This window comes from Doryrhamphus excisus, chromosome 1 (assembly GCF_030265055.1).
Source record: "Doryrhamphus excisus isolate RoL2022-K1 chromosome 1, RoL_Dexc_1.0, whole genome shotgun sequence".
Taxonomy (NCBI): domain Eukaryota; kingdom Metazoa; phylum Chordata; class Actinopteri; order Syngnathiformes; family Syngnathidae; genus Doryrhamphus; species Doryrhamphus excisus.
Window position 1 is genome coordinate 34,182,705 of NC_080466.1, and position 25,212 is coordinate 34,207,916.

The window sequence follows — 25,212 nt, forward strand, 5'->3', positions numbered from 1 at the left end:
CGAGGGAGAGCGCTGGCGAGGAGCTAATGGCGTACGTGTGTTGTTGAGTGGGTTGTGACCCACAGCAGCCTGGGTGTGAGTGAATTGTAAAAAGGTTTGACCGCTATTAATAAAGCGACTGAAGTGCATCGGCGACGTGAGTGTCTCTTCCTTACCACAACCAGGGGCATTACAGTACGTTATCCCCACAGCGTATTAATGATGATGTGGTGTGGTTATATACATCAACACTAGGGGGCAGCATTGCTACATAACAAATACGGCTGCCACTTAAGAACCCATTAAGGTACCGTAGTTGTTTTTGTTTTCTATAAGATTTAATACCATATTTCTATTGTAATAAATAGCTAAACGTTAGCTCTTAATATACAAGTTAAGATGATGTTTAAAAAAATAACATCTTACTTAAAGATATTGAAGATTCAATATATTGAAAGCTCATAAGCTAATAGAAGAATGCTATGCTAAAAAGATGATTTGATAAAAAAAACATATTATCCGCGAACCTAAGTCAAATATTGCTATTTGATAAATGAAAATACATTCTAGGGGGGGTCATAATGGATGATAATATGAGGTGGAACTCTTGCATTAAAATATACAACATGAAGTAGCAAGAAATACCTCAATACTGAATAAAGTGACATTTGTTCTGGACCAAAAATTCTTCTCTGGTATTACACTATATAAAAGTTATTGTGTGCGAGAACAACCTTTAGCATATCAAAATGTGCAATCAAGTTATGGAGGCCAAACAACGTATTATTGGGACTTCTGTACTCTAAATTGAATTATGTTTCTGTCTACTATTAACCCTTCAAAGTACAAGGTACATTATTAAAAAAAAAAAACCTTAAATTGTATTATGGAAAGCAGGAAGTGAACAAATGTAACAGTTAGTGATTGTAAAAGTACCAGATGGAGGGGTAGGATTTAATAAGCTTTGCTTCTTCCGACTCCTTTTGCACATGTGGAACTGTGAACTGATTATGGGATGCACTCAATTGTAATCTGATGCATGTTCAAATGAAATTAAACCATTACCATTCGTGAGTTATTATATATTATTATGACTTTGAAATAATTTCTTTACAGTAATTATAACCCTTGACTCCTATTGCACCAAATGGTTATACGGCCTTATGTACGCCTTTCGTGTCTACATTACAGTCACGAGTCCAAGTAGATGGCGTCGATGAGACTCAGACAACGATCCACACCTCCCATCTGGAACAGGAAGTCTGTGTCTGGAGGCGGGGCATAGCCCCACACGTTGTGGAGATCGTGCATCAAGTCCAACACTGACGAGATAAAGGACAACTTGTATTGTATTCCTTGGAGGTGCACCGTGTATTTATCATTACCTGCAGGGGGTGCTGTAGAGGCTTGTGGGAAATAAGTGGCATCAAATCCTCCTTCGTTGATTGGCTGAGATGCTTTAGTCACTCCAAATGGTGCACATTGCAACGCTGAGCGGGAGGGGGAAAAAAAAAGTGGAGTCAAACTGGTTTGAAGTCATGCTTGTTGTTACCTTGTTGTTACGTGACTACCTTGCTGCTGCTGACGACTGTGGCGGGCGTCTGGCACTTGGGCGTTGTCCCTGGAGTCCAAAGGGTCAGCCGCCATGGGAAACAGCGTGCACCTGTCAATCAAGTGGCACATCTTTACTTTTTTTCAAGCCAATATGTCGCCAGCAGCACAAGCAACGGCATCAGACATTTTGTTTCCCGACAGGGCGGCACGGCGGTCGAGTGGTTAGCGTGCAGACGTCACAGCTAGGAGACCAGGGTTCAATTCCAGCCTGGGCCATCTCTGTATGGAGTTTGCATGTTCTCATGTTCTCCCCGTGCATGCGTGGGTTTTCTCCGGTTGTTTGTCTATATGTGCCCTGTGATTGGCTGGCCACCAGTCCCGGGTGTACCCCGCCTCTAGACATCTGGGATGGGCTCCAGCACCCCCGCAACCCTCGTGAGGAAAAAGCGGTAGAAAATGAATGAATGAATGATTAGTAGAATGCTGCACGGTGGGTGAGTGGCTAGTGTGCAGACCTCACAGCGAGGAGACCCGAGTTCAATCCCACCCTCGGCCATCACTGTGTGGAGTTTGCATGTTCTCCCCGTGCATGCGTGGGTTTTCTCCGGGTACTCCGGTTTCCTCCCACATTCCAAAAACATGCTAGGTTAATTGGCCACTCCAAATTGTCCATAGATAGATAGATAGATAGATAGATAGACTCCCTTTATTGTCATTGCACAAAAACACAGTAGTGAAATTGCCAACGAAATGTCGTTGCCTGGCTCCCATATAATAACAGACACAAAAGAAGATAAGTAATAATAAATAATAATAATAATAATAATGTGGAGAATAAATAGATAGAATATGTATATATACCATAGGTATGAATGTGAGTGTGAATGGTTGTTTGTCTATATGTGCCCTGTGATTGGCTGTCCAGGGTGTACCCCACCTCTCGCCCGAAGACAGCTGGGATAGGCTCCAGCGCCCCTGCGACCCTTGTGAGGAAAAAGCGGTAGAAAATGAATGAATGAATGTTTCCCGACACGGCGGTCCAGTGGTTAGCGTGCAGACCTCACAGCTAGGAGACCCAAGTTCAATCCCACCCTCGGCCATCTCTGTGTGGAGTTTGCATGTTCTCCCCGTGCATGCGTGGGTTTTCTCCGGGTACTCCGGTTTCCTCCCACATTCCAAAATTAATTAGCAACTCCAAATTGTCCATAGGTATGAATGTGAGTGTGAATGGTTGTTTGTCTATATGTGCCCTGTGATTGGCTGGCCACCAGTCCAGGGTGAACCTCGCCTCTCGCCCGAAGACAGCTGGGATAGGCTCCAGCACCCCCGCGACCCTTGTGAGGAAAAAGCGGTAGAAAGTGAATGGATGAATGAATTCCCGACATTTCAGTACTGTACTATTAGTAAATGTAAGGTAGTGTAGTGGTTCACATTGCATGGGATAGGCTTCAGCACCTTAAATCGAACACACAACACATACCAATTATTTTTAGGTCATTCCAGTTTAAAGGAAAGTTACCAGTCAAGAGAGATTCAACATTCGGTCCAAACGTGGTTTCTGCGTGGGGTAGCAAACATGCGTCACAGCGTTGAAAGCGTCGTTAATTTCACCGCAGGACGTAAAGTGAATGGAGAAATCTTGAGGTCATGGTGAAACTGAAACTATGTCAAGAGAGCCCCGGGAGATCGGTTCTACTTCCAAACACGCAAACAGCTCGGAACCAGGTGACCTTTGTAGCCCTTAGCTGCTCTAGAAGCGTCCATGGAGTTCTAACATCAGGTTGAATTTCACCAACTCACACATGTCAAATTGAAGGAGGCGTTGACGATGAAAAACGCCTGCTGGAAAGAAAAGCGGCAGTGTTCTGATCTAACTACTTTCACTTTCACAGGAAGTGTGATGATAACCATAGAACAGAAAGTTATTTAATTTTTTTTTTTTTTTTACCAATGTCACGAGACAGGGCGATACACAAGATTGCGTCTATGAGAACAAAACATGAAAAGATTTTAAAGGGGACATATTGTGCTTTTTTCTGACCTATAAATGTAGTTAGAATGTTGTATTCCCGTGTTAAAGGATACTAAAGTTTCCAATAATAAGGTTTTCGCTTTTGGAAGTGAGCCCTGAAAGACTTTTGGCATGACTCGGTTTCAAAAGGTGTGGTAAAACTGTCCCTTTGTGATGTCACAGAGGGGCAGACTTCCTTATATGGTTCATAGTTAGGAAGCACTTTGGGTATGTGACCAATCACAGCAAAGTCGGCATTCCCGGAGGGCGGACTGTGGGTGGAATAAATTAAAACAGACCGTTTTGGCAGGAAGCACAAATCCAAGGAAATACGAGTGGAATAGGTGCAGATTCTGGAAAATCTCAAATGTTTTCTGTGTGGGTTATTGTGTGTAGCTGCTCTATAGGAGTCCACAACTCAATACAAAAGATGGAAGAATGAGAATAATAGGTCCCCTATATTAAAAGGGTACTTTTAAGAACATTCATTTATACAATGGAAAAAACTATATGCTCTATCGAGCCACAACTGTCCTTATTGGCTAAGGGAGAAACCACACATTGTGTTCTGCGTCCTGATTGGCTGTAGAACGTGTTCTACGTCCTGATTGGCTGTAGACTATTGTCAATTAAGTGCTTTTGTGCCTCTAGCAAACTAGCTAACTGTGTGAGCTGCTTTCATTCATTCATTCATTTTCTACCGTTTTTCCTCACGAGGGTCGCGAGGGGTGCTGGAGCCTATCCCAGCTGTCTTCGGGCGAGAGGCGGGGTACACCCTGGACTGGTGGCCAGCCAATCACAGGGCACATATAGACAAACAACCATTCACACTCACATTCATACCTATGGACAATTTGGAGTGGCCAATTAACCTAGCATGTTTTTGGAATGTGGGAGGAAACCGGAGTACCCGGAGAAAACCCACGCATGCACGGGGAGAACATGCAAACTCCACACAGAGATGGCCGAGGGTGGATTTGAACCCTGGTCTCCCAGCTGTGAGGTCTGCGCGCTGCTTGCTAACCACTAATAAACAATATAAACAAAGCTCACGGTATAGGACGAGAAGGAGGATGACGGCAGGAGCAATGTGATTTAACAAGGATACAAAAATCCTACAGTCGGGACAAGGAGTGAATACGTATGAGTCAGTTCATAATTTCTTGTGTCCGACCTAGTAGATTGATCATTAATTTTCAAATGAAATTTGAACTTTGAGAGTGTTTAAACAAAAGAAAAATGTGAGAAAATATTAATGCCTGTGTATAAAAGTATATAAAGTGAGGGGTTTTACAGCCTTAAAACATAGAGCATTATTGTATTATTTGTGGATTTCACTCATTGTTGGGAACCTATCCCTCACGATAAATCAGGTAACACTTGCTGGTCCACTTCCCAAATGACCAGTTCCACACCATAATGGAGAAACATGCAAGTTACAACATCCTTGCATATAAAACATCTATGACAAAGGTGTTTTTTCAGCAGATCCGTAACCACACACGAGCAGAGTGCTCCTGTTAAATAGAGAATCTACGCTAGTGTGCAGCCAGTCCCTCTGCTAAACTGTTCATGTTAACTTTACTCCACTGTAAGGATTTCACCTTAGCTGGGGGTTAGCGGATGGGGGTTGGTGGGGTGTCACGGAGGGCCCGTATCCATCGCAGCGCAGCAGGAATGTGCTGACTGTGCACAAACACTCGGACTCAACATGGAAAGCAAACCAGCGCCAAGTCCTCAAGAAGAAAGAAAAGCAACAAAGTCTTTCTGCAAGGATGATATGCAGTGCGGGGGGGGGTTATAGCCTTCCTTGCGGGTCCCCCGAGGGTCCAAACGGCCTGGCGTTCTGCTGGAGGGACTTCATAAATAAGGCCAATGGCGGCGGGCCAGGATGCTTTCAACGCTCATGTCTGATAGGACGTTTTGCTCGTACTCAATTTCCCGTGTCCAGAGTCATTACCGTTCATTTAAAGAGTCACTTTGTTTTGCAGCGGCTAAGGATAGCATCCAAAACATGAAATCAGTCAAACTTGCTGACTCTCAAAGGCCAGTCAGTCCAGATGGCCTAATGAAGTCCAGACTTTGCTGAAGAAACACTTTTTAAACACGTTTGACGCCCAATTCGAAGCAGTTGAGTACCATTTGTTTCACTTCTTTTTACACTTGCATGGCGAACACTCACTCACCCCGCCTGTACACAAGTTGAGCACGTTAGCGTTGTTACGGCGTGGAAGCTTCCCTCCGCGCTGTGACGGCAGCTGTCTGCTGAGGAGGGTACGTGGTCTAAGCCGCCCCCGTGTGCGTACGCCCCTGGAAGAAGACACATTGAGGCACCGCTTCAATAATAATATTTTTTTTTTTATTTGACCAACATTTTCAGGAAAATCCACCTAAAAAATGTTTAACTGTCAGCATGCGTCAGCAACTGTGTGAGCTGCTTGCTAACCACTAATAAACAATATAAACAAAGCTCACGGTATAGGACGAGAAGGAGGATGACGGCAGGAGCAATGTGGTTTAACAAGGATACAAAAATCCTACAGTCGGGACAAGTACAAGGAGTGAATACGCATGAGTCAGTTCATAATTTCTTGTGTCCAACCTAGTCGATTGATCATTAACCGACAGGAACAAGCCCCGGGCGTTGTAACACTTTTTTTCAATGTCATTTGATTTATCTCTGTTTGCCTTCATAATTCCTCATATTAGCTGTATAATTATCGGCGTGATGTTGCACCTTTAACATAAACATGTTTTTGCTCCCAGGATAAAGGCATAGCTCTCCCAAATATTATTGACCTCACAGCTAAATATCAAGCCACAACTGCCCTTATTGGCTAAGGAAGAAACTGCATCCTGATTAGCTGTACACTATTGTCAATCAAGTGTTTTCGTGCCGCTAGCAAACTAGCTAACTGTGTGAGCTGCTTGCTAACCACCAATAAACAATATAAACAAAGCTCACGGTATAGGACGAGAAGGAGGATGACGGCAGGAGCAATATGGTTTAACAAGGATACAAAAATCTGACAGTCGGGACAAGGACAAGGAGTGAATACGTATGAGTCAGTTCATCATTTCTTGTGTTTTTTTCTTAGCTGTATAATTATCGGCATGATATTGATATTGAGGGCTGCACGGCGGTCAAATGGTTAGCGTGCAGACATCACAGCTAGGAGACCCGAGTTCAATTCCACCTTCGGCCATCTCTGTGTGGAGTTTGCATGTTCTCCCCGTGCATGCGTGGGTTTTCTCCGGGTACTCCGGTTTCCTCCCACATTCCAAAAACATGCTAGGTTAATTGGCCACTCCAAATTGTCCATAGGTATGAATGTGAGTGTGAATGGTTGTTTGTCTATATGTGCCCTGTGATTGGCTGGCCACCAGTCCAGGGTGTACCCCGCCTCTCGTCCGAAGACAGCTGGGATAGGCTCCAGCACCCCCCGCGACCCTCGTGAGGATAAGCGGTAGAAAATGAATTAATGAATGAATATTGATATTGACCTATAGGTGTGGCATATCAAGATGCTGATGATTATTATTGCCCAGGTGTGCCCTAGGCTGGCTCCAATAAAAGACGCAACAGAGTAGGTGTGGTCGGGGGAGGAGGCTGCCAAACTCAAGCATTCCAGCCAAGAGGAGAAAAATGCTAATTTACCCTCTACACAACTTGACTTTTATGAAGTATTTTATTAAAATTAACTTATAATAGTGCCACACTGGAATATAATATCATTTTTAAAAAGCTCTTTAACCTTTACAATCATTTTTGATATTTTAACTTTTTATTATTATTATTATTATATTTTATTATTCTTATTTTATTTTATTAACAGTGGTTAACTTCTTTTTACACTGTTGTTCCAGTAAACGCGAATACGACCATTTTCATGAATATGAAATGACTCTTTTTAATATGACTCTTTTCATCCCTGCATACCTGCAAAGTCGTCTGAAACCGGAAGAGCTGAGCCTGTCGACAGGTCCGATTCCGCTACGTGAATCTGTGAGAATGATAAAAAGAAACTGCAGTTATTGTACTCACAGAGTTCCAGTGTGAAGTGTAAAAAGAAGCAATTCCGTGTTAAATTAGTGACTTTAGTTGGTGATATCAGCTGATAGCGATACATAGAACATGACATATCTCCTGTAGTGGAATGAACACATATGTGTTGTATACAGAATTTTTTAAATATCAGTTTTCATGAAAATGGATACTGATATCAACCGATATCGCACTTCTATGCTGATATGGTTCTACCATATCTTACTTATTGTGTAGAAATATGGGCTAATAACTATAAAAGCAATCTTCACTCGCTAAATGTACTGCAAAAAAGGTCAGTAAAGATAATTCATAATACTAACTCCTTATTTCTAAAATCACAAATACTTCAACTTGCTGATATAGTTCATCTTCAAACAGCTAAAATAATGCATAAGGCTAAAAATAAGCAATTAGCTAAAAATGTCATCCAATACTTCTCTACAAGAGAGGAGAAATATGATCTCAGGGAAGAAGTACATTTGAAACACTTCTATGCTAGGACTACGTTATGCTAGCCATAGCATTTCAGTATGTGGAATCAAACTATGGAATGGATTGAGTAAGGACCTCAAACAATGCACAACGATGAGCCAATTCAAGAAACAATACAAGCAGTTGATGTTTGCTAAATACAAGGATGAAGAGTCTTGAACCAGTCATGATGTGCTATATATATCACTATATTGACACTTACTATGGTACACATTATGGCATTGGATGCTCATATCACCTCCTACTTCGGTACGAGGTGCATTATTAAAAAAACAAAAAACAAAACTTAAAATGTATTATGGAAAGCAGGAAGTGAACAAATGTAACCGTTAGTGATTGTAAAAGTACCAGATGGAGGGGTAGGATTTAATAAGCTTTGCTTCTTCCTACTCCTTTTGGACATGTGGAACTGTGTACTGATTATGGGATGCACTCAATTGTAATCTGATGCATGTTCAAATGAAATTAAACCATTACCATTACCATATCGAGCCCATATTAATCGGTACCGTATTTAGACGGAAACAATTTCAGGCACCCGATGAGAGTAGAATTTTGTCTCTTTAATGACTCTTATGTTGGGGCTTGACACAGAGTTTAGGATCAGACTTAAATTGACTTGATGGGGAAGAAAAGAAATCAAAAGGTCAATAAGAAAAATTCTCATAGGTTTCAGTTTAAATGCAGTACAAGATAAAGGACAGCCTTCATCATCCCATTTGGACCCAAGACCCAAGTGGAAAAAATCCACATTGCTCAAAACTCTGTGGGTGTCTGCATAATTTGAGGATTGGTTTTGAAGGCCAATATAAAAGACCCAAAAAAGGCCAGCATTGTTAGTCCAGTGAGCGGCATCATGCTACGTCAATCACGTTAACGTTTCTGGGCACCGGGTATGGAGGAGGTCGGTTTGACCTACAGTGATATGGACAAGCGTATAGGCTGTTAACAACCCACAATCAGTGTGACAGTGTTACATCCAGTCATACACCCGGCAGGAACAACACCCGCATCAGCAGCTCCTGATATGGACTGTTATGACTTAGTGGTTTGTTAAGTTTTTTGTTTTGAAATTATTCTTCAAATGTTAGATTTATGTTTCTGTATGCCAATATCTTAAACAAATGATTCATGTGAAAATAAAAATTAAAAAAATCAATGCGAAAGGATAAGATAACATGCAATTTCATGTAAATCGCAATAACCTGTGCCACAGTTGGTCATTTATGAATATGTTTTTTGGTCATGCAAGCACACCAAAGCCCAAAAATGTTGGGAAATGCAAGTCACTGAAGTCACATTTGGACGGGCAATCTTCTCGTGTATTTGTGTACAGTTGGAAACCCATCCAGGTTCCTGCAGGCGCACGTCTTCTCTTCATTTTTCACAGAAATGATGTTTGCACCAGATGTCCTGTCATGCGGCATGTAAAAGATACACAATCCAGAACTCCTGTTTATCCAAAATGTTCTGACAAAGTTACGATTTTAGGCTTCAGGGCTTCCCACCACAACGTCTGTACAAGGACAGAGGAAACCTGTGAAGGCCATCAGCGAGCGCGTGACACAGCATCTCCGTGGCAAACTGAAGCAACACATTAATGAAGTTCCTAAGTCCAGCTTTGCCCCCCCACAAGCTTTGACTGCGGCGTCACAAACACACGCGAGCACACATGTTTCTGTTTAAAGCCAACAAAGCCTCAGTGTCGCTCTCCTCCAAGGAAAACAAACCAGTCCCAGATAGCACGGAACAATGAACAATGCTAACTGTGTGTATGTAATACTTCGCATTTCATCCTGCTGGATCACAGACATGCTAACTCTGCTGCTCCTGCTGCGCAAGCACGTGTTCTTCACGTAAGGAGGGGCCAGAACCAAGACGAGTGGTCTTTAGACTCCGTTGTGGGTTAGTGAGCAAGTCCAACTCTACATTAATCTTGTCAAGCGGTCTCATGACCAGTCCGACGCATTTAAAGGGAATGATAGGCGTTCACTCGATTGGTTAAGATTACACTTGGCTGTGTTCAACCCTTTCACACTTTCTCTTCTCTCCCTTTGCCACTTGCACAGGTGGGAGGCGTGGGTGCGCCGCGCTGCGTGGGACTGTGCTGCTAAGGAAAAAATTGCAAAGCGTGCTGGCCACAACCCATTGGCGCAGCGTAGGCGCCTGGTCTACGAAATTAAAGCCAATGGTGTTCCTTAATGTAGGAGCAATTTTTTATTTGGTATTTATTGTTGATTTATTGATGGTTGAACAAATTGGCCCTTGGAGACAATAAAGTTGACTTTGACCTTGACTGTCCATACAACTTATAAACACACATCATTAATTACATATAATTACACTTATTAAACCAACTTATAATAACCAACTTAGAATAAGAAGATGTAGCAGGAGGGATCAGTGTTCCAACTTAGCGACTTAAAGTAAAGTTCCCCAGACTCAAAAAACAAACGACGCAATAAAGTTAATTTGTAGTTCCTGACATACTTGTTGTGCATGTCATGTTTTTTTTCCTCACTTTTTGTCTCCCACAATGCTATGCAAACGTCTATTACAATTACATATAATTACACTTATTAAACCAACTTATCAACACACGTCACACCTGGTATACCAGAAAAAGAATAAGATGTAGCAGGAGGGATCAGTGTTCCAACTTAGCGACTTAAAGTAAAGTTCCCCAGACTCAAAAAACAAACAACGCAATAAATTTAATTTGTAGTTCCTGACATACTTGTTGTGCATGTCATGTTTTTTTTCCTCACTTTTTGTCTCCCACAATGCTATGCAACGTCTGTTACAATTACATATAATTACACTTATTAAACCAACTTATCAACACACGTCACACCTGGTATACCAGAATAAGAATAAGATGTAGCAGGAGGGATCAGTGTTCCAATTTAGCGACTTAAAGTAAAGTTCCCCAGACTCAAAAAACAAATGACGCAATAAAGTTAATTTGTCGTTCCTGACATACTTGTTGTGCATGTCATGTTTTTTTTCCTCACTTTTTGTCCCCCACAATGCTATGCAACATCGATTACAATTACTATATGCACATGCATCATTCTGGTGTCGTACCTTGGACTCTTGCTTCCAGACGCCTTTGGCCGAATGACTCTTGACATGTTTCCGCAGTGAGCTGGGGTCAGTGTAACGCTTGGTGCAGCCCGGGATCTGGCAGGCATACGGCTTCTATGATCAAAACAATCGATCGTCTCTTAGTATGCAACTTACAACATACATTTACGTATTTTAATGAACAGATGAAAAGATTTGGCACTACTTGTTAACCCTCGCTCATAAACACATTACAACAGGACTGTTTGGGAATGTAGCTTGCCATTCCAACTCCATACAGTAGATGGCATTGGAACTCTGCTTCTTAACACTCTGGTTTGTCAGTGAATAAGAAGATGTAGCAGGAGGGATCAGTGATGCCGAATGCCAACTTTGTTGATATATTTTCCCCCTCTGGATTCTGTTTTTGTAGTTTTTGTCTCCAACAGCATCCATAAACATTACACACATATGCGTCACAGCCAATTATGCTAATTAGAAAATGATGTACGTTGCCCTTTCGGCCCCCCACAAACCACCTCAACAAACTGATTGCAGCCTGTGGGAAACAATTAGTTACAATGAAGTTGACACAGCAGAAGGAAGACACAGCATTGAGGTCTGAGGGCCAGCTCCAACTAGTGGTGCCCAAGACCTGACTTAAGACCAGGGGAGACCAGGTAGACCGTAGTTGGCCCCCAGCTGTGGAACTCTCTCCACCCTCGTGTAAAAACGGCCCCAATAGTGTTTTGTCTTTTTAGTTTTAATTGGTATTTTTTATTCTACATTTTTACTTTTTCATTCATTCATTCATTTTCTACCGCTTATCACAAGGGTCTTGGGAGGGTGCTGGAGCCTATCCCAGCTGACATTGAGCGAGAGGCGGGGTACACCCTTGACTGGTGGCCAGCCAATCACAGGGCACATATAGACAAACAACCATTCACACTCACATTCATACCTATGGACAATTTGGAGTGGCCCATTAACCTAGCATGTTTTTGGAATGTGGGAGGAAACCCACATGCAGAACATGCAAACTCCACACAGAGATGGCCGAGGGTGGAATTGAACTCGTGTCTCCTCGCTGTGAGGCCTGTGTGCTAAATACTCGTCCACCGTGCAGCCACGTTTTTAACTTTTTTTTCATTTTATTCATTTTTTATGCTCAAATGAGAATTCTCACTACAGGTATTCTGTTATTGTCATTTATACAGTGGTACCTTAACTAGTGTCTTTTAGATATGAGCCATCTCTTGTCTGAGTTTTGCTTTGAACTGTGAGCTGAAATTTGGGTTACCGGAGCTGCTAGTTACCGGTAGGCATAGCCGAGGACAGCTATATGATTAAAAATCTGATTAATCACAGTTTTTCATCCTAAATACTCACAGTTTTCAAAGTAATTCATCATGATTACTCACCATTGACACTATGTCAGAACTATGCCAAATTTTACAGTATTTTTTGGAAAGAAATGTAAAGGACAGCACATAATTATATAGATTTGTCTGTATTAACGGCTAGCGAGGCGTTCTGTTAGTCCGCTAGATAAATATAGTATTTTGTGGTAGCAATAATAATATCGCTGTAGCTTGGTTAATATAAAAGTCAGTTATGTAAATGGAACACTGTTGGTGTTTTTAGAGTTTTTTTCTCTGCGCTTTACCGTCAAAATAGGTATTTCCCATGATGTCTGTTGTTAGCTAGCTCATATTAACTCCACAGAAAAGGCAAAGAAATATGTGATGGTCAAAATGGCGAGTTTGTGGACAGAAAAGCAGCCATTTTGCTGTGATCTCATCTCGGTGGTGCTTGCAGCCACAAGGGGGCACATTTGCGTACTATCTGGAGGATTGCTATGATATGCTGTGATGTATCACCATTCTCACTGTCCCCAACGTACTTCCTTATTATCTCTCAGTAATGAATAGCAGCAATGATGGCCGTCCAAGTAAACATCACTCCCTGACACCTTAAGCCGTGGACTCACCGTGTCCAGGTGCGTTCGCTGGTGTTTGGCGCGGTCGCTGGAGTTGCTGAAGGCCTTGAAGCAGCCGAGGTGCTGACAGATGTACGGTTTCTCCCCCGTGTGGCTCCGCAAGTGGATCTTCAGGTTTTCCAGGCGGGAAAATGCTTTGGAGCAGCCCTCGAACTGACGGGAAGTTACATGTTACAACATCACATGTCGTTTTGTTGAACGCACCGCAAAAGGCTTTCCAAGATCCCAATTAAGCAACGCAGGATTGGGAACGTTCATCATATGTATTGTTTCTAAAGTTCATTACACAACCTCATACAGCGAGCCCTAATAATTTGATACATGAATACTAAAAGTTCTATGCATAATGTGTTTGTTTCTAATAAACATGCATTTGGTACATAATTAACCCGCATGGAAACTACAAATAATGATTTTCTACTTAATTATTCCTTCCAGCATTTTTTTTTGACTGCAGAGTCACTAAATAAATGCCACCTCGTTACTTTTAATGAGCTTGTGCACAAAATCACAACATCATGGAGTTTTATTCATTTAATAGTCACTAAAAACTAGAAGAAATATTTATACATGCACTCATTTTCTGTGGCCTACAGTATAGTGGAAAAAAATATGATCAAAGTGGGTGAACTGTTGTTTTGAGGTAGTAGTGAGTCACGCCATGCTGGAACCTATCCCAGCTGTCTTTGGGCGAGAGGCGGGGTTACACCCTGGACTGGTGGCCATAAAACTTCAAATCATGATATTAGCATTCACTTCAAGCACTCTGAGCATCATGGGAACTGTAGTTTTAGCCACATCACTGTACGAGCAGTAAAGTAGCAGCTTGTACACTGGAAATGAAGGTACTTTTTGAAGTGAGTATTCTGTAAACAAATCCGGTGCAGATCACCATTTAGCTAGCAGGAGTAATAGCAAGTGATAGTGCCAAGGAGAAGCCAAAGACTGAAGACCAGCTGGCGACAGTCTTAACCAGGATATTCAACCAGTCCCTGTCCCATTCCACTGTTCCACCCTGTCTAAAGTCCTCGACCGTAATCCCCATACCACAAAAAACCTCGGCACTCACCCCGGTGGTGATGAAACTGATCCGTAGTCACATCATTCCTGCCCCACAGTTTTGACCCACACCAGTTTGTTTGCATACAAAGAAAACTGATCCACAGACGACGGCATAGCTACAGCCCATACTGGTCTGTCCCATCTGGAGGAGCAGGGGAGCTATGGAGGGGCTGCTCTTTGTGTACTACAGCCCTGCCTTTAAAGCAGGGGTCTCAAACATGCGGCCCGCGGGCCAAATATGACGCAAGCAGGACACAAGTAGAAAAACATTTTCTATAGGAAATTATCTCAGTTTTCACCTTTTGGAACAAATGAAAATGGAGGTTTTAGATTACTATTTGTGAATGTTTATTTGAGGCTGGGCTGCACGGCGGTCGAGTGGTTAGCGCGCAGACCTCACAGGTAGGAGACCAGGGTTCAATTCCACCCATCTCTGTGTGGAGTTTGCATGTTCTCCCCGTGCATGCGTGGGTTTTCTCCGGGTACTCCGGTTTCCTCCCACATTCCAAAAACATGCTAGGTTAATTGGCCACTCCAAATTGTCCATAGGTATGAATGTGAGTGTGAATGGTTGTTTGTCTCTATGTGCTCTGTGATTGGCTGGCTACCAGTCCAGGGTGTACCCGCCTCTTGCCCGAAGACAGCTGGGATAGGCTTCAGCACCCCCCGCAACCCTCGTGAGGATAAGCTGTAGAAAATGAATGAATGAATTTTTATTGGATAATTTACCTCTGCAGCTTGAATTTGATTTCATGTTTCATTTAAAAAATCATGAAATCTGTTTTATGTTTTGCATTTCAACTGAAGATGTGACCTTAACACCAAGGTACGTATTTACGGAACAGTGATTACGGCATGCTGTTACATACCAATATGGAGTTATTAAAAGTGCAGTGCAACAAATAGCTGACTAGCGTTCTCCAGCATTTTTTTGCAAAAGTTGAAAAATGTTGACCCCAATTTGACACCCAACCATGGTGGTACTGCGCTCGAAGGGTGGAGCTACACAGGCAGCAGTTCACTGACGGAATCATCACAAAATTATTCTTACTCTCGATGAGAATTTCCAGCTCCAAAGCATACTTTGACACGTTAAGTGAGCTGGACCACTAGGTATTCATTGCTTTGGTTTTGGGTTGCATAAGATCCAATAAGGACTCACCATGCACTTGTTGGGTTTCTCTCCAGAGTGCACCCTCATGTGGATGAGCAGCTTGTAGCGGGCATTAAAAGGCTTGCGGCGTCGCACGCACCCGGCCCAGAAGCAGGCAAACTGTTCGCCCTTGCGCTGGTCGATGTGGACCTTCTCAATATGCCTCACCAGTTCTTCCTGGCTGCCGTATGCAGCGCTGCAGTCAGACCAAAGGCACGGCTGGTCCTGCTGGTCCTGCTGGTCCTGCTGGTCCTGCTGGTCTCCCAATGGGTGCTGTGGGCCAATTTTGAACTGATCCCTCTGTTGGTCGTTCATATGGAATATGTCCTCTGTTGGCTCTTGTTTTATGGAGCAATATTCCTGTAGTTGTTGCTGATGAGAGGTTTTATTGATGGAGGACGTCAGAAAGAATGATGATGATGGGGATGTGAGCCTGTAGGATACAGGAGGTGTAGAGTGAGAACTGCTAGTGAACCTCTTGGAGTCTTCAGGATTCACATACGTCGTGGTGGAGAAGCTGGCCTCTGTTCTGTCAGTGGTGGACCTGCTGGTCTTACAGCTGAGCAGGTCCAGAGAAGACAAGGAAGTTCTGGGTGTACAGCACACCGCAGGCACTGAGCCTGAGAGGGCGGATGACTGGCAGAAACCGCCTGAAGCCAACGGTCCCAGGTGGTCCTCCACATCTTCAAAGACACTTCCAAAGCCGGGAAGAGTCAGCTGCACGTCTGGAGGTCCGAGGTCAGGGGGCCACATCTCGGCACAACATCAGCGTCAATAATGAGAACTTTTTAAGCATCCATCAGAGGTCCAAAATGTTCATATGATCTGGTGTGGCCGACACTCATCTTCACCAGCTTGTGTCATTGGCTCCAAACTGCTGTGTGGTCACGCATCTGGGGTGGAAACAAACCAAACCAATTGAGTCATTTTAGAAAAGCACTTGGGGAAAGGCATCACAACAGTTTTGGCATCCACCAGCAAGAAGATTTTGTAGTTCATTCAACTATAAAAGAGATCATTAAAAAAAAAAAACATTGTGCGTGGTTTTGTATGATATAATTAGCATTTCCGCTCAGCATAACGGTATGGTACACAGTTGTTCCTCGTTACATCACGATTCAATCTATTGCGGTTTCTCAAAAATGTATTAATGAAAAAATGGGCACTGTTTGTTGTTGACTATGGCCTGTTACGAGTCAAAAACTATTGAAAGACAAGTTATATGTAGTATTCTGGTCACTGTGCATCATTTATGTTACATTGATGAGACGTGGCATCATATTACATCATAATACATCATATTACATTACCTTCACGGCATGTCAGGACATGACAAAGTGAAAAAAGATCTCCTCACATTCCTTGTGGAAGTGGTACGTTTTTAACTTCTTAATTTGTCCTTTTTCTCCACTCCTTTTGAAACACTTTCTCATTTTAGAATAAGTAAATTGGAGAGGCTAACTAGTTAGCTCTGTAGCCGGATTGCTACCTGCAGTGATCCAACAAACAAAGAATAATTTGAGTGTAGCGGTGACAAAAGGGGTGTTATTTCATTTTACAAGGCTCTAATAATGTTAAAAAAACATATTTAGAAAGTCGTTTGTTAATATCGAATCTTACTTTGCGGGAAGGGCTCCACGGCGGTTGAGTGGTTAGCGTGCAGACCTCACAGCATGTCAGGACATGACAAAGTTTTTTTCCGGGTACTCCGGTTTCCTTCCACATTCAAAAAACATGCTAGGTTAATTATTAAATTATTAAGGTTATTATTAAAAAAAAAAACCTTAAACTGTATTATGGAAAGCAGGAAGTGAACAAATGTAACAGTTAGTGATTGTAGTACCAGATGGAGGGGTAGGATTTAATAAGCTTTGCTTCTTCCTACTCCTTTTGGACATGTGGAACTGGGAACTGATTATGGGATGCACTCAATTGTAATCTGATGCATGTTCACATTAAATTAAACCATTACCATTACCATTACCATAATTGGCGATATGAATGTGAGTGTGAATGGTTGTTTGTCTATATGTGCCCTGTGATTGGCTGGCCACATTCGGGCGAATAATAAGCGTTAGAACATGAACGAACAAACAAACTTATCGCGGTTGGGTCTGGAAACAATGAATCATGCTAAACGAGGGACGACTGTACCGCCCCAAAGATCAGACACAACCTTTTCGTTTGGGTTGTACTTTATTTTGCTTGTGTAGCGGTGGAGCTAGAAAGGCTGCTGTCCATTGACTTGACGGGTGGAACTAAAAGAAAACGTATGGGACTTTTTGTATTGTTTTGTTTCGGTTTGGAGTCATGTACGTATGTTTCATGTCTTACCCAATCCATTTGTTAGAGTACTGGTTCATGATCTGGTTCCGTTGTGTGGAGGTGGAGCTAGAAAGACTGCTGTTGAGTGATTGGCCAAGTGGACCAGGAAAAAAATACTGTTGATTATGACGTTATGATACCGTACCTATAAAGGTACATTTTTCGGCGTCACAAAATATCAGATGGTTCAATTTTGTCAGGTTGAGCAAAACCAGGGGTCTCAAACTCAATTTACTTGGGGGCCACTGGAGCTAGGGTCTGGGTGAGGCTGGGGCACATCAGGTTTTCAAAAAAAAAAAAATTTTTCAGTGCTTTGATCTCAGTCATGGATGATGAGAGAAAAACTAAAACAGGCGGGCTCGTTTGCTTGCGTATGGGCAAGGCAAAATCGCGTCAATTGTGTCAGGTGTGCACGCACCTTTAAGCTGTCATTTCTGGGTACATGAAATCATACGGCATCCATATCAAACAATTAAGGCGGGGGCCTCAAACTAGCATCCTGCGGGCCGCATTTGGCCTGCGGGCCGCGAGTTTGAGACCCCTGAGCTAACCAGACTGCTGTCTTGTGATTGGCCAACTGGACAGGAAGAAAACGGAACTGTTGATGACGACAAAGGCATTCAAGGATCACATGTGCAGGTGGTATCAGCAATTTACCTGATTTACACTGGTATCAGAACCTGATATCGATATTGGACTGGGTCTTTGTACGACTTCGCACGCCTACTTCGTGGTACATTCAAGTACCCCAAAAAAAAAGCATCGCATGATACAAAAACTGAGGATTGTACTATTTGGGCCAACATATACGAATGGAATAAAACACAGTCAGGGCGTGGTTGAACCACAAATAAAAACGCTTAGTAAACGCTGATGATGGTCTAGTACCCGGGTCCAGGCCCTCGTTGGTTGGAAAAGGAACCTCTGCTGGAAAATATCCATCCAAACGACCCTCCTGTGACTGCTCTCCTTACTCAGCCATTGATGATGTCTTTTACAGTCGTAGTCATCGCAATCATCTTGCTGGCTTTTACGTGGACGCTCCTTTAATGTGCCAGAACTCAGACGATGAGTAAGTTGACTTCTGAAGAACCAAGCAGTCTTTAAAGTGTACATTCATACACGTGGTTTACTGGTACAGGCTGCTTTATAGTTTTATGATTCTTCCTGTAAGATGGCGATGTTCCCTTCAGCAGTGGTCCAATCATAATTAGAGAGACTGAAGTGTGCAGGACGATCCAGATACTGTGGTAGAAATATGATGGAACACAACCACAGACATTTGAGGACACCTAAAGACTTAATGGAGAAGATGCCACCAGACCTCCATGCAACGTTCTACATGTTGAGAAGAACCTTTTTTGTAGCATGTATTCACAAAGCGCTCGGGGCTCTGGTCCAGAAAGAAGAGTCTTTACGGTAAAACTAAGAAAAGTTTCCCACAAAGCCCAGAGCGAGCCAGTTAACTGTACGAAATGGCAGTCTGGTCTCATGTGGTGTCCTTTAAAGACTTGCTGGCTGAGGTTAGCTAAACACAGCTGTGGCATTTCAAGACGAGCAAATGTGTCTCAACAATAAGCACGTTGCCTCTTGAGTTACAAACGCTTGTGCCTTCCGAGGGAAAGAAATGAGACATGCTGGCACACGGATCCTCTCCTCTTTCACGTTATGATACCGTACTATAAATTACATAACCCCTTTCACAAGTGTTGCTTGGCTTTTTAACGAGGCGTGAACCCAGTGTCCCGGTCTTGCTTGAAAGTTGGCCGCAGGCTGACAGTTGACACTTCCCTTAACAGTTTGGACCTCAGGACCTCCATTTTTAAAATGTCAACCACTCGTACTTTAATAAGTTGTACTTTCTGCTAATTATGGCTTTATGGAAGCTGGTGATTGACTTGTTGGTAGCTTGAATAACAAATTGACTTTTAATTCCAAGCATTTGCGTAAAAGCCGTTCCTTACCTGACCTCTAAACTGCTTATGCGGGCTATTAACAGGCACGAGCTGCCACGAGTGAAACGATGGGGATAGCAACTACTCAAAAAATACTTCCTTAACAACCGGCATCAGGGCTCGACAATAACGATGGCCCGGGGCAAGTTAAAACAAAATTTGGGCAAGTAAATCCAATCAGTGATATTCCCGTCGGGCAAGTGCACAAGTGCATGCCATACTGCCAAGAGTTTTTTTTAAAGCGTAATTCCGGTGGTAATTTGCAAGCCAATCCTTGCAAATTTTGAAATGGACCAATCAGAATCGTTTATTTAGACCACGGTCTGAAGTCCACAGTCCGCGTTTTACCCACACCCGTTCTTGTTCGCTTTTTACCCACACCCGTTCTTGTTGGCGATCAACCAATCAGCGATGGTTTGACTAGGAAAACATCTATCATGGCGTCCCTGCCAACATGGTCTAATTGTTCAACAACTTGTGATGGAAAACAGCAAAAAGTGATGAAACAGTGCCTCCTAAACAAGTTAAAACAGTTAAAAGTTAAAAAGTTAAAACAAAATTGGGGCAAGTAAATCCAGTCAGTGATATTCCCGTGGGGCAAGTGCACTTTGGCATGCCATACTGCCAAGAGTTTTTTTAAAAAGCGGTTCTTGTTGGGTGTTGGTAAAACACGGACTGCGTAAGTTCGGTGGTAATTTGCAAACCAATCCTTGCAAATCTTGAAATGGACCAATCAGAATTGTTTATTTAGACCGCGGTCCGTAGTCCACAGTCTGTGTTTTACCCACACCCGTTCTTGTTGGCGATCAACCAATCAGCGATGGTTTGACTAGGAAAACATCTATCATGGCGTCCCTGCCAACATGGTCTAATTGTTCAACAACTTGTGAAGGAAAACAGCAAAAAGTGATGAACCAGTGCCTCCTAAACAAGTATTTTATTAGCGGCAGCAAATCAAATGATGCCACAGGTGAGTGAATCATATTGCTGTGACAATTTGAAGTGGTCACAATGAAACACCACCGATTAGATCCAATACCAAGTGCTGATTTTGCACAAGCTACAAAATCTAGCGCTTCCATTTCTCTGTGGATTTTTCTCACCTTTGATTCACAAATTATTGTTTGTGAATAATAATAATAGTGTCATGTCCGCATTCAAACAAGGTGGTGTTCATGTCACGTTTGAAGTAGAGGTTGATTCCCTCCCAGTTCAGGGCTCTACATTAAAAACAAAAATGATTTGCCCATGGGGAATCCTTAAGGTGAGAACTACTTGCCCGAACTTTCCCCATGTAAAATGAAAAGACTGCCATTATGATATCATCTCATTTTTGTGGCATCACATGAGAATCTCAAATAAAAATGAAATGATAATCATTTCTTGTGCTTGTTTTCCTACATAGATCATGACGTTGCATGGAAATCTGGATTGTCAAGAGACTTCTAGGCACTTTGCCTTTTAGAAGTTGTGCACCACAATGAAACATTATTGAATAGACACATTTGTGTACTAGTAAAGTGTTTTGAATCCAGAAAAAAAATGCTCAATGGTCAAACAATAATTTCTGAAGCAAAGGTGAGAAAAATTCACAGAGAAATGGAAGCGCTAGATTTTGTAGCTTGTGCAAAATCAGCACTTGGTATTGGATCTAATCGGTGGTGTTTCATTGTGACCACTTCAAATTGTCACAGCAATGTGATTCACTCACCTGTGCCATCATTTGATTTGCTGCCGCTAATAAAATACTTGTTTAGGAGGCACTGGTTCATCACTTTTTGCTGTTTTCCTTCACAAGTTGTTGAACAATTAGACCATGTTGGCAGGGACGCCATGATAGATGTTTTCCTAGTCAAACCATCACTGATTGGTTGATCGCCAACAAGAACGAGTGTGGGTAAAACGCAGTCTAAATAAACGATTCTGATTGGTCCATTTCAAGATTTGCAAGGATTGATTTGCAAATTAGCACCGGAATTACGCAGTCCGTGTTTTACCAACACCCAACAAGAACCGCTTTAAAAAAAACTCTTGGCAGTATGGCATGCCAAAGTGCACTTGCCCGACGGGAATATCACTGATTGGATTTACTTGCCCCAATTTTGTTTTAACTTGCCCCGGGCCATCGGTACATCGTTATTGTCGAGCCCTGCAGTTTATGCCAACATGATAAGGAGCCCAAAGACACCTTGCTGGAATACACTGCCAACTAGTGGTCTGGCATGCACTCTGCAGTGATATCAGTTAGATCAGCAGTTGATCAAAAATCCAGGTAAGTGACGAACAAATGGCGTCTATTCATGTTGAGGGAACAAACAGTCAACAAACACATTTGCTCTTTACGTTCTCTGCAGTGCAATCAAGAGCACATCTTGGCACTTAACGCGTGGTGTCTTTCAGCATCCCACGCAGATTGCCCAGAAACCTGGGCTGATGTATGAATGTTTGGCAGCCACATTTCCTTCAGTCTACCCCAGGGCAGCTGTGCTTACAGATGTACATTACCACCAGTGTGTGACTGAGGAGTCAAAGAATCATGGATTGGCAGTGAAGCGCCCTGGGTATCTTGAAAGGCACTGTATAAATCTAATCCGTTATTATAATTAGAAATGGAGAAAAGACGAGTAATTCAGGGGAACAAAGTCAAAATATTAAGAGTAAGAATAAGAATAAAGTTACAATGTAAAGAAAAAACTTGTAATATGAAGGGGGGAGGTTTTTTTATTTTGAGAAAAAAATTGCAATTTTTGGAAAATTAGGTTGGGAAAAGTTATATTATTTGGAGAATAAAGTATAATGAAACAATTAACTAATAGTTAATTAATTAACTAGTTAATTAACTATTAATAAAACCGCCCTGTGATTGGCTGGCGACCAGTCCAGGGTGTACCCCGCCTCTCGCCCATAGACAGCTGGGATAGGCTCCAGCATCCCCCGCGACCCTTGTGAGGAAAAAGCGGTAGAAAATGAATGAATGAATGAATGAATGAATGAATGAAAACCATAATTTTACCAGAGAGAAATTACAAGTTGAAAAATAACATATTCATTAAAGAAAACATAGTAAAAACATAGTAAAAAAAATATGCTTTGTCACCTGTAACACAAAGCTGACATGAAGGCTGATTGTTACAATAAACACTTACATCGACCCTTTGTATTGAGTTGTGGACTCCTATAGAGCAGCTACAAACAATAACCCGCACAGAAAACTTTTTAGATTTTCCAGAATCTGCACCTATTCCAGCTGGGTTTGTGCTTCCTGCCAAAACAGTCTGTTTTAATTTATTCCACCCACAGTGTGATTGGTCACATGCCCAAAGTGCTTCCTAACTATGAACCATATAAGGAAGTGCGCCCCTCTGTGACATCATAAAGGAACAGTTTCACCACGCCCTTTGAAACAGAGCGTTTTGAGCCTATCCCAAACTTCTTTAAGGGCTCACTTCCAAGTGCGCAAACCTCATTATCTGAAACTTTGGCATGGTTTAACACGGAAATACAACATTCTAAATACATTTATAGGTCAGAAAAATGGGAAAAGCATAATTGGCCCTTTAAAGCCATGTATGGTCTTGGCCACCATGTTGCTGCTCACTTTCAGGATGTTGGCAATCTTATTATCGCCTACAACATTCACTTATTCATTTTCTACCGCTTATCCTCATGAGGGTCGCGGGGGTGCTGGAGCCTATCCCAGCTGTCTCCGGGCGAGAGGCGGGGTACACCCTGGACTGGTGGCCAGCCAATCACAGGGCACATATAGACAAACAACCATTCACACTCACATTCATACCTATGGACAATTTGGAGTCGCTAATTAACCTAGCATGTTTTTGGAATGTGGGAGGAAACCGGAGTACCCGGAGAAAACCCATGCATGCATGGGGAGAACATCCAAACTCCACACAGAGATAGCCGAGGGTGGAATTGAACTTGGGTCTCCTTGCTGTGTGGCCTGCGCGCTAACCACTAGGCCTCGCCTAGAACAGTGGTTCCTAAACTTTTCAGTTGCATACTCCTTCAGATCATTGACGTGAAACCATGTACCCCCTACTGCTGTACAAATGAAAAATATTGAACATGATTAACTTCAATATCAAAGATATATTTACTGAATTTTATATATTTTTATATATTTTATATATTTTATATTATATTTTATATATTTTACTATAAGTCGCACTTTTTTCATAGGTTGGCTGTTCCTGCGACTTATACTCCAGAGCGACTTATAAATGAAAAAAGTGTTTATGTTCCATAAACACTGGACACCTTTTGTGTTCATGTTTATTTTTGGTGTAGCTGAATAACCATTGTGTTAGCATATCTTACACCTATTCAGCCTGTTCTCTATTCTTTTATTGTTACAACTTGCCTTCCAAGAGGATGTAATGTCTGTTTTGGTCAGTCGAGTAGTTTGTAAAATAAATTACCCGCAAAAAATGCGACTGATACTCCAGTGCGACATATGTATGTTTTTTTTTTAATTAAGCAACTTATACTCCGGAGCAACTGGTAGTCCAGAAAATACGGTATACATTTTTATAAACCTGAACACCCAATTCCAAAGATGTATTGTTGATGTGGGTTCTGTCAGCGTACTCCAGTTTCCAAACTAAACAATATGGAATGGTTGTTAACGACTTTTATCTATTATCTAATATTATGCTATTATCTTTGTATGCCTTTGTATGCAGCTTAATACAGGGGTTCAATCAATGTAAACATAATGATTGGTGATCAGATTGGTGATCAGATGTAGGTCACAGAAATTAGATGTAACTCGATCAGGACTGGGACTAGACAGTGTAAATCCGGCCTTATTTTGTGCAAATTGTTATTTAATTATAGTTCATCCACTTGGAAAAGTTATATTATTTGGAGAATAAAGTATTATGAAACTATTAATTAACTAATTGTTAATTAATTAACTAGTTAATTATAAATTAACTATTAATAAAACCATAATTTTACCATAAAGAAATTACAAGTTGAAAAATAACATATTCATTAAAGAAAACAATAGAAGAAAAGAAAATCAGGAGAACAGGTACATAGTAAAAAAATATGCTTTGTCACCTGTAACACAAAGTTGAGATGAAGGCTGATCGTAGGTCAGTGAAATTAGATGTAACTAGATCAGGACTGGGACTAGACAGTGTAAATCCGGCCTTATTTTGTGCAACTTGTTGCATCAAAAGCACTCATAGTGTAGTCTACAGCAATGCTGTTCAACAGTACTGCATTAATTTCACTCTGGGTTCTCTCCCATCATCTCCACGCTGGGTTCACTTGCATCCACGAAACACTTTAAAAGAACACATAGAAGTACAACACGAACACTTACTTTGAATGGAAGTCCACTTCAGTAAGTCAGCCAGAATCCAGAATCGTCCGTGTAATAGCGAGTTGTTAAAGCGTCATAAATCCGGTTCGGGTTCTTCTTTGCGCTTTCTGCTCTTTGCTAGCTGTCACGGTGCGCGTGTACACAGAGTGCATCATTTCCGTGTGGCGCGTGCACACGTTTTTGACTTTTTTTTTTATAACCCTTAACCCTTTCATGTC

The 25,212-nt window shown here is 42.0% G+C and overlaps 1 protein-coding gene across 2 annotated transcripts; it reads right to left on the reverse strand.

The window, feature by feature from the left end:
* Positions 1-504: 504 nt before the first annotated feature.
* Positions 505-25,122, reverse strand: LOC131131916 (zinc finger protein GLIS1-like). 2 transcript variants are annotated; one of them, XM_058076971.1, is made up of 10 exons: positions 24,995-25,122; positions 15,867-16,257; positions 15,374-15,797; positions 13,141-13,302; positions 11,172-11,285; positions 7,485-7,548; positions 5,731-5,854; positions 1,551-1,642; positions 1,365-1,469; positions 505-1,301 (listed from the first exon to the last, which is right to left on the reverse strand). In XM_058076971.1, the coding sequence occupies exons 2-10, from the start codon at positions 16,115-16,117 to the stop codon at positions 1,171-1,173; spliced, it is 1,467 nt and encodes a 488-aa protein (XP_057932954.1). In that variant the 5' UTR covers positions 16,118-16,257; positions 24,995-25,122; the 3' UTR covers positions 505-1,170. The 2 variants fall into 2 exon arrangements, with proteins under 2 accessions (XP_057932954.1, XP_057932944.1); XM_058076961.1 differs by having other exon boundaries at positions 15,374-16,257.
* Positions 25,123-25,212: the final 90 nt, after the last annotated feature.